Source organism: Typopeltis vanoorti, chromosome 9 (genome assembly GCF_054136105.1).
Source record: "Typopeltis vanoorti isolate ZY-2024b chromosome 9, IOZ_Tvanoo_1.0, whole genome shotgun sequence".
Lineage (NCBI taxonomy): Eukaryota > Metazoa > Arthropoda > Arachnida > Uropygi > Thelyphonidae > Typopeltis > Typopeltis vanoorti.
In genome coordinates, this window is record NC_143557.1 from 98,955,587 (window position 1) to 98,967,872 (window position 12,286).

The window sequence follows — 12,286 nt, forward strand, 5'->3', positions numbered from 1 at the left end:
ACTAGGTGAATGACAGAGTGAATTCTTTAGCATCTTCTCTAAAAATGCACTACAGTATATTATCCAAATACGTGGATAAATTAACAAGTATATTAACCAGCTCAACAGTTTTATTAATATGGAGTCTAACCTTCACATACTTTGTTTTTTGATTTCTAATCCTCACTAATATTTTCTACTTGGGAATTGCACTCACAAAAAGTTATAACCTATTAGTACCTTAGGTAGGCTAAGTGGTAGATAATCTAGAAACCTTCTGCTAAAGACCAAACATTGAACTTTAAGCCACTTTAATCAGTCTTACGGTAAGCAGAATGGTGGTCTGACACAAGGTAAGACACATATAGTTAGGATTCAAACCCACAGTCTGTTGACAAAAGAGCAGAAATATTATCTACTTAGACAACCAGACTGGCCTTTTTCCTCTGTTCTGGGCTTCTAGGCAATTAGTGATCCTTCTTCTTCTTCTGTAATTATCCTTCCTCTTGCTTGCTACATAGCACTAGAACTTTTTTTTTTTTTCAGATTTCCTTTTTGCCCAAATGGCCAACTCCTCTCTGTTGCACTTTTATTTCCTTATCATGCAACAGCATTTTTCTAATATGTATCTTACACTTATTCATTTGGTCATCATCTGCTGTCTTCTCTTCATAATGTTTTTTCCCCCCTTATCTGATTTCATTGTTCATTCATTATTGTCATTCAGGAGATGTTGAATAACAACAGTATTAATATTAAATATCAAAAAGTATCATACCGCTCCTTAAACTCATTCACTTTGTACTCTCACAACCATTATCTGACTGACTCTTGGATGCAATCTCTTCTCTTCAATTTGTCATCTTATTATCCTCGATGAGTCTTTGGACTCCCTGGAGGTGTCAAATAATAATAATAATTATAAAATGTAATCAGATTACTGAAACAAGACTGCCTTTTAATAAATCTGTGTTGCCTTCTGTAAAGATTCCATTCTCATTTATTCAATTTTGTATTCCAGCAGTAAGTATTAGTATCAGTAATTTATCCTGAATAAATTACTGATAAGAGATCTGATTAAGAGATCCTGAATAACAACAGTATTGATATTAAATATCAAAATGTATCATACCACTCCTTAAACTCAATCATTGTTTGTACTCTCACAACCTTTTCAGGCAATGTTCCATGCTTCTATCACTCTCCATGCAAAAACTTCCTCTTACTACTTCTTTTCACAACTTTGCTGACCTTGTCCTTGTTCCTTCTAATTCTACCATATAAAAAGTCATTTCATGTGGTTCTACCATATGAAAGAATGTGGACATCAGTATATCAAATCTAGCAAATACCTCTTAACAGCTTAAATGTTTCAATCGTATCACTCCACTGTTCTTTTTTTTTACCACTAGACTCTTCAGATAACATTCCCTTGGTCTGTTCTCATAACTAGTGTTCTGCAGTCCCAGTATCATTTTTTGTTGTCTGCCTCTGTACTCTCTCTCTCTCTTCCTCCACAGTCACATCATCCTTTTGAAACTGCAGTGACACATCTAAACACAGTAATCTAGATATAGTCTGATCAGGACCTTATACAATGGAATTAGTACTCTCTTACCACTGCTGGTCAACATTCTTCTCAGTATTGCAGCAGTCTGCTGGGCTGTAGCAGTACTGAGGAGAATGACCTTTTCGATATCTCCCAAACTTCAAATTTCCATCTACCATCACACCAAGACTTCTTATATCCTTCACTTCTTCAAGTGTAGCTCAACTAACAGAGTATACATCCTCCCATCTGTATCCCAAAACCTTACCTCCAGCTGTGTTAAATTGATATTTCAGTCATTTTCCCACCTTATTCAAATCCTCCTGATGAGCCAGATCAGCATTATTACTAGTAGCATTCCCAAGTTTCACATCATCTGCAACAACTGAATCTCTCCCTGCAATTCAGTGAGTATCATTAACATAAAGGTTGAAAGGTAATTGTTCCAGCACTGCATCATTTCGAAAACTCTACTTGTTAGATTTCTTTTCTCCAATATTGTTCCCTCATACAGAGCCCATTATATCTAGTCTATCAGAAAACCAATTTCCTATTCAATCTACCAACCCAATATTTAATCTCATATATTGCAACTTAAATATCAACTGATCATGTGGCAATGTCAAGTGCCTTTGTAAAATCAAGAAAAATTACAGTATGTTGCCTTTCCCTTTTCAGTGGCTCTTGTTCCTTTATTATAAAAGGCAACTGAATTACTAAAATATTAGTGTCCCTCAACAGATCTGTGCTGTTGAGGTATGGTAAGGGTAATATTCGTATAATATTACCCTTGCCATTGACTTAGGTCAATGACATAGTCATTGTACTTAGTACATTCCCTTCAACCACTGGATGAAATTTAATTTCATCCAGCACCACTGCCTTGCTAAACAATAAATGTATAGTGTGCTCGGTATTCAGAATATACCTTCTTCATTTACTTCTAATTCTTAAATCCTCTGGATCCTCTAGGAATAAAACCTACTTCACCAGAATGAAACACTAATAAGTGATCATTGCACTGCTCTACATCATCTGCACTGGTCATTAGACTGCCTTCTCCATCCAGTAAGGTCACTCATTTGTATCATTTCTTCTCCTACAGGCCAGATTCCTCTTGTATTGTGTAATGCCAGTCTTGTATTCTAATTTCTCCCTTCTTACAGCACTAGTTGCCTTCCTTGCTAGAGCCTTATATTCTTTATGCAACTGTTATGTACTTCTACTTCTCTATTCTTTTTCAGAACCTCTATCACTTCAATTCCTGTTTGATTTTCATAGTTATCCATTTTACTACTTCAGATTGCTTTATTTATTTTTCACTTGAGGTATGCACATTGCCATTTTTGCTAACAAATACTCCTCAACTAGCTCCTATGCACCACTAATATCTTTTCTTTCAGGTTCTTCCATCCACCCACTCTGCTGTCCCAATCTGGTTTCTAAGTCTATTATAATTCCACATAAATTCCTTCTTTCATCCGCCTATTCATCTTCGAGTCAAGCTATGTGGCCACTCACCCCAACTGGAGGCACATGTAACATCTCAGTTGCAATCAGATCCTTTGATGCTATAACCATAAATGTTGATCCTTATGTTACCTAAGGCATTTGTCTCTCAAGAATTCCAGAAATTCAGTTCTCTTATTACTGTATGAAGATTCCTCTCCTCAGTTTGTATTGTTGTGGTTAAAATACAACAAAATGATGTTATCATAAAACTTTCTTTCAAATAATTGGTTGGTGAGAGTAACTAAAGAGAGGTATGAACAGCAGTTAGCTAATGAAGCCAAAAAGAATTCTAGGGAGTTTTTTCGATATGTAGCCAACAAAAGAAAGAATGATTATGGAAGGATGACATTGATTGGAGAAAATGGTGATGGTGGAGAAAAAGAATGATGGTGGAGAAGATGACATTGATTGGAGAAAATGGTATAAAGACAGCTGTTGCAGAATGTGTGGTGGAGATACTTAATGAGCAGTTCATAAAGATCTTTCAATCTTGTGAATGTGACTTCATGGAGAGATTAAGAGCAGTTGATGATGGGGAGGAGAGACTGACTGTAAGTGAGCAAGAGGTATTTGGGGGAGTTGAGTAAACTAGATGTAAATAAGGCTGTGGGACTTGATAATATATCACCGCGTATTCTGAAGGAATGTGCCAGAGAGTTGACACCTGCCTTGACATATTTTTTTAATGCGAGTCTTGCACTTGGTCAAGTTCCTAAAGAGTGGAAGGAGGGCAAGATTGTGCCACTTCATGAAGGAGGTGATCAAACTCAAGCATCAAACTGTAGGCCTATCTGTGTGTCAGGTGTTATGGTTAAGTTGTTGGAGAAGCTTGTGAGAACTAGGATCCAGAGTTGGGTTGACAACAATTGTATTATCTTTGATGGACAGCATGGATTTGCTAAAGGGAGGTCATGTTTTAGTAATCTACTTACTCATTACAATAAAGTGACTGTTTCCTTGGACAGAGGAGAAGGATACACAGTAATATACTTGGATTTCACAAAAGCTTTTGATAGAGTACCTCATGATAAGTTGACAGTCAAACTTGAGCAGATGGGGTTGGATATTAGATTAGTGCACTGGATTGGAGACTAGCTATCTGATAGGTATCAACAAGTTGTGTATGGGGGTGCAATATCCAGGGAAAGGAAAGTCACTAGTGGAGTGCCTCAGGGGTCTGTTTTAGGGCCATTACTATTTAATTTGTATATTAGTGATATTGGCGAAGATTTGGATGGAGATATTCAGTTGTTTGCAGATGATGAAAAGTTGGGACGAACCATAAAGAGTAGTGAAGATGTTGTGGCCTTGCAAGAAGACTTGAATAAATTGAGTGATTGGGCAAGCAAATGGGGATGTGAGTTCAATGTTGCAAAATGTAAGGTTTTAAAATTTGGAAAACAAAGATGGGATGCAGAATTTATGCTTGGTGAGAATATATTGTTGGAAGTAGAGGAAATAAGAGATCTGGGGGTGATAGTGGATAAGGATCTAAAATTTAGGGGACACATCGCCAAAATTGTGAAGACAACACAAAGACTTCTGGGAATGATGCGGAGGACACTGACGTGTAGAAGTAGGGAGATTCTTGTTCCATTGTATAAGGCTTTGATTAGGCCACACATGGACTATTGTGCCCAGATTTGGTCACCTGATTTTCAGAAGGATGAAGAGATGTTGGAAAGGTCCAAAGGCGACTAACTAAGGTAGTTTCTGACCTCTGGAATGTCGAGTATGAGGAAAGATTGAAAAGATGTAATTTGCAGAGTCTAGTGGAGAGAAGGAAGAGGGGAAATATGATAGAGACCTACAAGTTGGTAAGGGGTCGTTATAGGATCAATGGTGGAGAAGTTCTACAGAGAATAGTGGGAGATCAGGGGAGAACCAGAGGTCATCCCTGGAAACTGTATAAAGAGGGTGTGAGTAGGGGAGTGAGAGGCAGGTTTTTTTCGTGCAGAGTTTGAGTGATTGGAATGCCTTGCCTGAGAGTGTGGTGTCTGCAAGGAGTTTGAATGTGTTTAAGACACGGTATGATGAGATGTGTGTGAGATAAAAGGACCTCCTAGATGTCTTTGACTCCATGAGGTCTTGTTTAATAATAATAATAATAATTTATTTATTTAAAAAAATCTAGATTAACTCAAAAAGTAATTTCTTTCATTTACAGCATCACCTACAAAATCTCAAGGTACTCCATGTGATATTCATCCAAACAGATCTTCTCCACCTGTGTCTAACAGCACATTAGGACCATTAAATCTGGTCATCCATCCACTTAATCATTCCAACCAGAAACATCGTGAACTTGATTTATGGTTACCTTGGCAGCATCAGACATCAATGCGTGTGGATCCTAAAGGCAGTTATAAGGAAAGCATAGGACATAAAATTCCACAGCATTTTAAGGAGGTAGGTATGAATTATAATTTAAATATATTTTTTTAAAAAAATTGGATATCTGTCAGTGGAGGGAGAAACTATGAACATGTTTAATGTTTGAGTGTAAATTGTTTCATCGACAGTTTTTTCATTGCTTAGTTAGTAATTAATTACTAACTAAGCAATGAAAAAGTTTTTATTTCAGTTAATAATTAATTCTACAAGGTTTCATTAGGTAAATAATTCTAGTGTAATATCCAAGGGAGGTGCACAAAATATCATGTACAACACGGCTAAATTTTAATATGATTTTTACCAGTAATGCCAGTTGTTCACATCCATAATTTTCCTTGACAATCTCAGCTGTTGTCTTCAATCTCTGATAAACTGTTTTATTTCTAACCCAACTGTGAGATCCATAAGTTAAAACTGATATAAGCACTGGCACACACACACACACACATATATATAAGATAACTTACTTTTGGCCGATTTGTTTCTTGTTCCATATAAATTAATTTCATTGGCTTCCAGCCATATTATTCTTACTTGCTTACTCTACTATCTTATGCCATCTTGCTATAAAATTATGCCTAAATGGTTAACGTGTATAATCTGTTTTATATGTTCATGTCTGAGAATGGTTTATAGTTCCTGCCTCTTTTTATTGTTGATTTTTGATACTAAAATTTGTCGTTATTTAATTTGGCTAATAACTCTTCAAGACTGGTGACAGATTTATTTAAGAGAATAATGCTATCTGCATAGCATAAAGAAGTAAGCTTAATATCTCCTATTTGGATATCAGGCTTAATATCACTGGAAAAAATGAACCAGTTGGTGTCTAACACAATATGTACCAATTAGTTAACTAAAATCCTACAAAATGCATCAAAAAGAAAACAATAGCAGGAGAGGAGTACTGTCTGGAATGAAAAATAATACCAAGCTTTTTTTTTTGCAGATGAAGAGGCTGTGGATTTGATGTGCTTATGCCAGGATAGATTAGATGAGAGTTAACTCAAGAATAGAAAACTGATCCAGGTTGGAGAGAAGATGTCAGAGAGAGAGAGAGAGAAGATATTCTCTCTCTCTCTCTGACATCCAATAAGATTGGATGTCAGAGAGAGAGAAGATAATTGATGTATAGGAGGAAAAGTGTAGGTAACAGTATTGAACTCTTTGGTATACCAGCATTAATCAAAAAATCTGATAAAGAAAAACCATGCACCATAACTTGCAAAGATCAACTGGAGAGAAAGCTTGCAATCTACTCAGAAAGGGAAGGAGGAATATCATAGGATGGAAGCTTGGTAAGAAGGCCATGATGCCAGGCTAGATTAAATTGCTTTAGAATTATCAAGAACAATCACTTGAGTTTCTCTGAACTTTTTCATGATCTGCATCCAAAAGTGTGGGTGAAGTTGGCTAGCAGATCTTCTGTGGAATGCAAATGTTGGAATCCATAGTGGTGATCACTAAGTAATTGGTGAGTCTTCAAGTAGTGATGCTGTTGATTACCTTTTTCCATTATTTTTAGATAATTAAGGTCAGAGCAATAAGATAATAGTTTTAAAGATTAATTTAAAGAATAGTTTGATCGTTGACTTTTATTTCCCTATTCCCCGGGAGGGAAAGCTTGCTTCCAAGTGGTTGGATAGATGCCACATGAGTATAACAGCTTGAAGAGATGATAGACAATGGGTGTGAGTTCTGTAGCACAAGCTTTAAGTACAGCTGTGGGGGGGGGGGTACCATCACGATCAGGAGACTTACTGGTATCATGGTCACTGAGTATTTTTCTAAGAGGCATACTATGGGTAGTGAAGAATAGTGGGAGAAGATCTGCCTTGTTGTCTATACAAGAGTTGGAAGAAAAAATTGATGCCTAGAGGTTTGTCTTATCTTCAGATGTTGACATTGTCCCATCAGGATGTGAGAGAGGAGTGGAAATATGGAAGGACAGAGACTGTGTCCTACAGCTTTGGTGAGGGGGCCATTTGGATGGGAGAGAAAAGGTTAGTGCATTTGGCCTTGCAAAGTCTGATTTGGATTTTCTGATTACAGTTGTTATAAACTATAGTGTAAGCTAAGTGAGAAGCTGGAATTTTTGAATGAAGCCATTGGACACATGCTGAATTTTTGGATTGGACTGCTTTGGCATAGTTGTTGGAGTGGGGAATAAAAGCACTCATCCCAGCAAGAATTAGATCAGGTAATATGCTAGGAATCAGAAGCAATAATCAGACCACCATGGAAATAAGGCACAGAAGTCCCAAAGGTCACCTGAGTTTGACACCTTTGTAGTATCACAGGATATGAGGCTGAGAATGACAATTTGTTAAAAAGAAGACATGGGTAAGATTATGGTCAGACTTTCCAAGAACAACATCAACGGCATATTTGAAGGGAGAGGTGGTTAGGAAAAGGTCCAGAATGTTAGGAGAATGATGAAGTTTATCTATAATTCTGTTCAGTTTGAGTCAAATCATTACTGATAGCAAACAGTTCAGCTTCTTTTCCAGCTTAATCTGTAAAGGTGGGGAAGCCAGTCTGAATTGTGGATGTTGAAATAATGGAGGAAGATTATTTCACTGTTAGGGTAATTAGACTATATGTGATCAACTTTCAAAGATAGTCAAATAGGTTGGCAAAGATAGGTAGTCAAATAGGTTGGCAAGGTCATTGGAGTTAGGAGAAAGATATACCTTTCTCCTAACTCCAATGACTCAAGCCAAAGCTGATCATACAAAGGAGATTTCAGGTCCAATAACTGTTGCCATGGGATATCTGACCTGACAAATGCACATGCCCCTTGGTTAAGTCAATCTAGAAATTTTTTTTTTTTTATTGCATGGAATTCTGATATCTTGTTGACCTTTTCTCAAGTGCACTTGCATACATTTTTCAGGATACACTAAAGGATTTCCTCAGTAATTCTCACATTCACTTTTATTTCCATTTTTATAAATTAATACAATCATAACTCTAATAATCTGGAATTCAACTTTGTATATTTGGATATATGCTGATATATATGTTAAATATGCCAAGCAATTTTATAAGCTAGGTTTTTAATCCTTTTTCCAAGTAAGCAAACAGACAAGTAAGTCAAGTTTGCACCTGCGCATAGTGCAAGTCTGAGGCAACTCGTTGCAAAGGTGGAGTAAGCTACAATAATTTTTCTTGGTATTTTCCCTAATGCAAAGCAGATTCCCTTGCAGAGATGTATGATGTTATGCATTAAAGGTAATGGTCACTACCCAGACTGGTTTTTGACCTTTATTGAGGTCTCGTCAGTGGGAGTCAGACCTAAAAAATGCCAAGATTAAAACAATACAGAGCTTATAAATTTTGCCTAAACAAGTTGCCACAAGATGCTTTAACCTCATTAAATATAAATCTCAGGATGAGAGTAAGATGTAGAAAGTTTTTTTACCTTGGGTATATACTATGTTAAAGATACCAAATAATGTTATAAGCTAGGTTTTTAATCCTTTTTCCCAAGTAAGCAAACAGGCAAGTAAGTCAAGTTTGCGCCTGCACGTAGTGCAAGTCTGAGGCAACTTGTTGCAAAGGTGGAGTAAGTTCCGATGATCTTTCTTGGTATTTTCCCCTAATGCAAAGCACATTCCTTTGTGGAGATGTATGATGCTATGCATTAAAAGTAATGGTCACTACCCAGACTGGTTTTCAACCTTTATTGAGGTGTCATCAGTGGGAGCCAGACCTAAAAAATGCCATGGTTAAAGTAATACAGAGCTTATAAATTTTGCTTAAACAAGTTGCCACAAGGTGCTTTAACCTCATTAAATATTTAAATCATTAAAAATATTCAGCAATAGTTATTTTTTACTGTCTGTTGTTTCCGAAGACTAGAATAAAAATATCTCTATATACCGTTAAAAAAACTTTGCAACCTTAACAGATGCAGCGCTGCACAAGCAAAAGAAAAAACAATTAGCATTTTTCTCTTAACATCCATTTTCAAATTTTCAGCTCCAGAAAACATGCGTAACAACTATTTGTAATATACAGGGTGTTCGGGATAAATTTGACAGTTTCGTAAGGAAAAAGAAAATCTTCTTTGTATCTATTAAATTTAATGAATTGACAAAAAAACATTACAGGCAGAGTTAATTACAATACTATCAACAAGATTTACTCAAAATAACCACCATTAGCATCGATCACAGCTTCAATTCTGCTTCGGAACCTCGAACAAGCTGATGCTACAGTCTTCCTGGGAAGGGCCGCAAAAACTGTTTTAATTTTATCCATTAACTGGGCTTTTGTATTACTGGAAGTGCGATTGGTGTCTTTTTCAACTGCGCCCCATACAAAATAATCCATGGGGTTAAGGTCTGGGGAGTTTGGAGGCCAAACATTTGGACTGGTCGTAGAAATTTTCAGACAACCATTTTTGACTTTTCCCAGAGGTGTGGCAAGGGGCCGAATCCTGCTGCCATACATACGGCCTACCATTGGCTACCCTTGTTATCCAGGGCTTGACTACAGTTAGCAACTCCACGAACAAAGCCCGAATTCCAATGCCAGGGTTCTTCAACACCTGTTCCTGCAGATTTGCGAGGAATTCTGCTGTACGAACGCAATCAGATCGTCTGCTAGGGATCTTTCTTCTTGCTACATCCTCGTAGTCACCATTGCAAGTCTCTAGTTCATGCCTGATTGTTTTTACTGTATTCAGGGAGCATTGGGCAGCAGTCGTAATATCCTTATTTTGATGGCGGGCACGAATCATCATGATACAAGTTATTCTCTTCCATGATTCAGGTGGGTTCCAGCTATCCATCCTTTCTGACATCTTGTATATGAATGAAGAAGGGTCCAAACTTTTAAATGAAGAGAAGTGTGTGTTAATACATGTAACTTACGGAAAAATATAATTAATGATAAATATGTCAAATTTATCCCGAACACCCTGTACATTGAATACGAAAAGTGCTCAACTCATGACAAGTGACAACGTTCAACTGGATTGGTTGACACAATAACCAATCACAGATGCTAGGTGTTGAGCAAGCTCAAAATTTTAGCTCACTTAGCTATGCCTTCTCAGTGGTTTAAAAATACTACAATGCTAAGAATTTGACCCATTGCACCCTCTTTACATATTTTCAAAGGACACAAAGGTGTATGCATTTTGAAAGCACACCCAGGCTATTCACGCGAATGTGACACAATGTTTACGTGGCAAAAAGTGCCCTCTTCATGAAGCATTAATGCTTTATTACCTTCCTGAAGAGGACAACGAAGCATTAGTATATTGTGTTCAATTTTAATTCTGCAAACAATTGGGGAAGTCTTTAACAGGAATAAATGCAAAAACATAATATGGGTGATACTGATATTTTGTGGCTGAGCACTGCACACCTAGCACACCTGGAATATTCGCCCCTGATATATATATATATATATATATATATATATATATATATACATACAGTCATACCCCGAAATTATGCAGTAGGTGGGACCGACAAAAAGCGTGCAAGTCGAATTCGTGTAACTCGGGGTATAATTTTGCATGTAATTTATATATACAATACAATTGGGACCAAAGGTTTACAAAAACCTATATTTTTTAAGAAATATAATCATAATTGTAGTTTTTCATACATAAAAAAAAGAAAGTTATTTTGATGTCGATGGTTTCATAAAATCTAATAGATTTGTCTGACGGCACAATGTCTTTTTCTTGTCACGCAAAATTTCTTCATAGCAAGCTAATGAATTTTTTATTCCTTGCTTTGTGGCTACAATTCATTCCTCGTTAGAATGTATGTCCTCTAAAATCTATAAACCTTTCTTTTATGATTGTTCTTACTGTGGATTGCTGTAAATCGAACTTCTTTGCTAGCTCACAAATTTTCATTCCACCTTCGAAATCCTTAACCCCTTAATATACCAATTAAAAATCAGAAAGCAGTCATTTTTTCTGCCAATTTTTTGGGCGAGGGTGATTTGCTGGATCAAATTCATCATTGTTTGAAAAATAATGATGAATTTGTGCAAACGCAAATGAAATAGCCGATACGCGCCGTTGGCAACTTTTCTCGGCTGAGAGGAAATAGGCACAAGATTGTCTAGCATCTATATTCGGTTGTATTTATATGTGAAACCAAAATTCAAAATCAATTTTGGTGCAATAAACAAAAGATGTGTCACAGACATCTTTGTATGATAAGGGGTTAATGATATTGAGTTTTGCTTCCAAAGTCAATGTTTTTCTTTTCTTGCTAGCTGTATAAGAATCGGACTTGCTTCTTTTGGACGACTTTATTATTTTTTATGTGATAAAATTATTATCAAGAACATAACATTAAACAATTGCAAGGTTTGTAGACTATAAAAATCGTGTATGAATGGAGATCGCGTGAAACACGTTAGTGCTTGTTCACAGCATGTGTGACACTGGCGAATGCAGCTGGTGCCGGAAAGATACAACTAGTGGTGAGGCGTGAAGCGGGACGGGAATACATACATATAAGAAACCACGTAGCTCTGGATTCACAGAAGTCAGGATAGTGTAAGTCGGGGTATGACTGTATATATATATATATATGCACGAAGTGTGAATTGATGTATTTAGGACATTAATATCGACGAGTAATTTTCTATTAAATAATTTATAACTTTTTTGCCCATATTTACAATGGGAAACACTATAATAGATTTAGTTTAATCCTTTATCCCAGTGAGAGCAAACAAAGTTTGCGCCTGAAAATATCTTCAGGACTAAATATAGTGTTGTACTATCTTATCCAGTAAGTAGTGCAACACCAAGGCAACTCGTGGCAAAGGATAAAGGATTAAACTGGGATAAAGGATTAAACTAAATCTATT

At 36.5% G+C, this 12,286-nt stretch overlaps 1 protein-coding gene across 4 annotated transcripts in view; it reads left to right on the forward strand.

Moving 5' to 3' along the window:
• The window catches only part of LOC150103289 (uncharacterized), a 431,466-nt gene that overhangs the window by 348,493 nt on the left and 70,687 nt on the right, over nt 1-12,286 (forward strand). For all 4 annotated transcript variants that reach the window (XM_090397778.1, XM_090397774.1, XM_090397776.1 and 1 more), the window contains exon 8: nt 5,208-5,449. In XM_090397778.1, the coding sequence (XP_090253904.1) occupies nt 5,208-5,449 (242 nt within the window). The remainder of the gene's footprint in view (nt 1-5,207; nt 5,450-12,286) is intronic.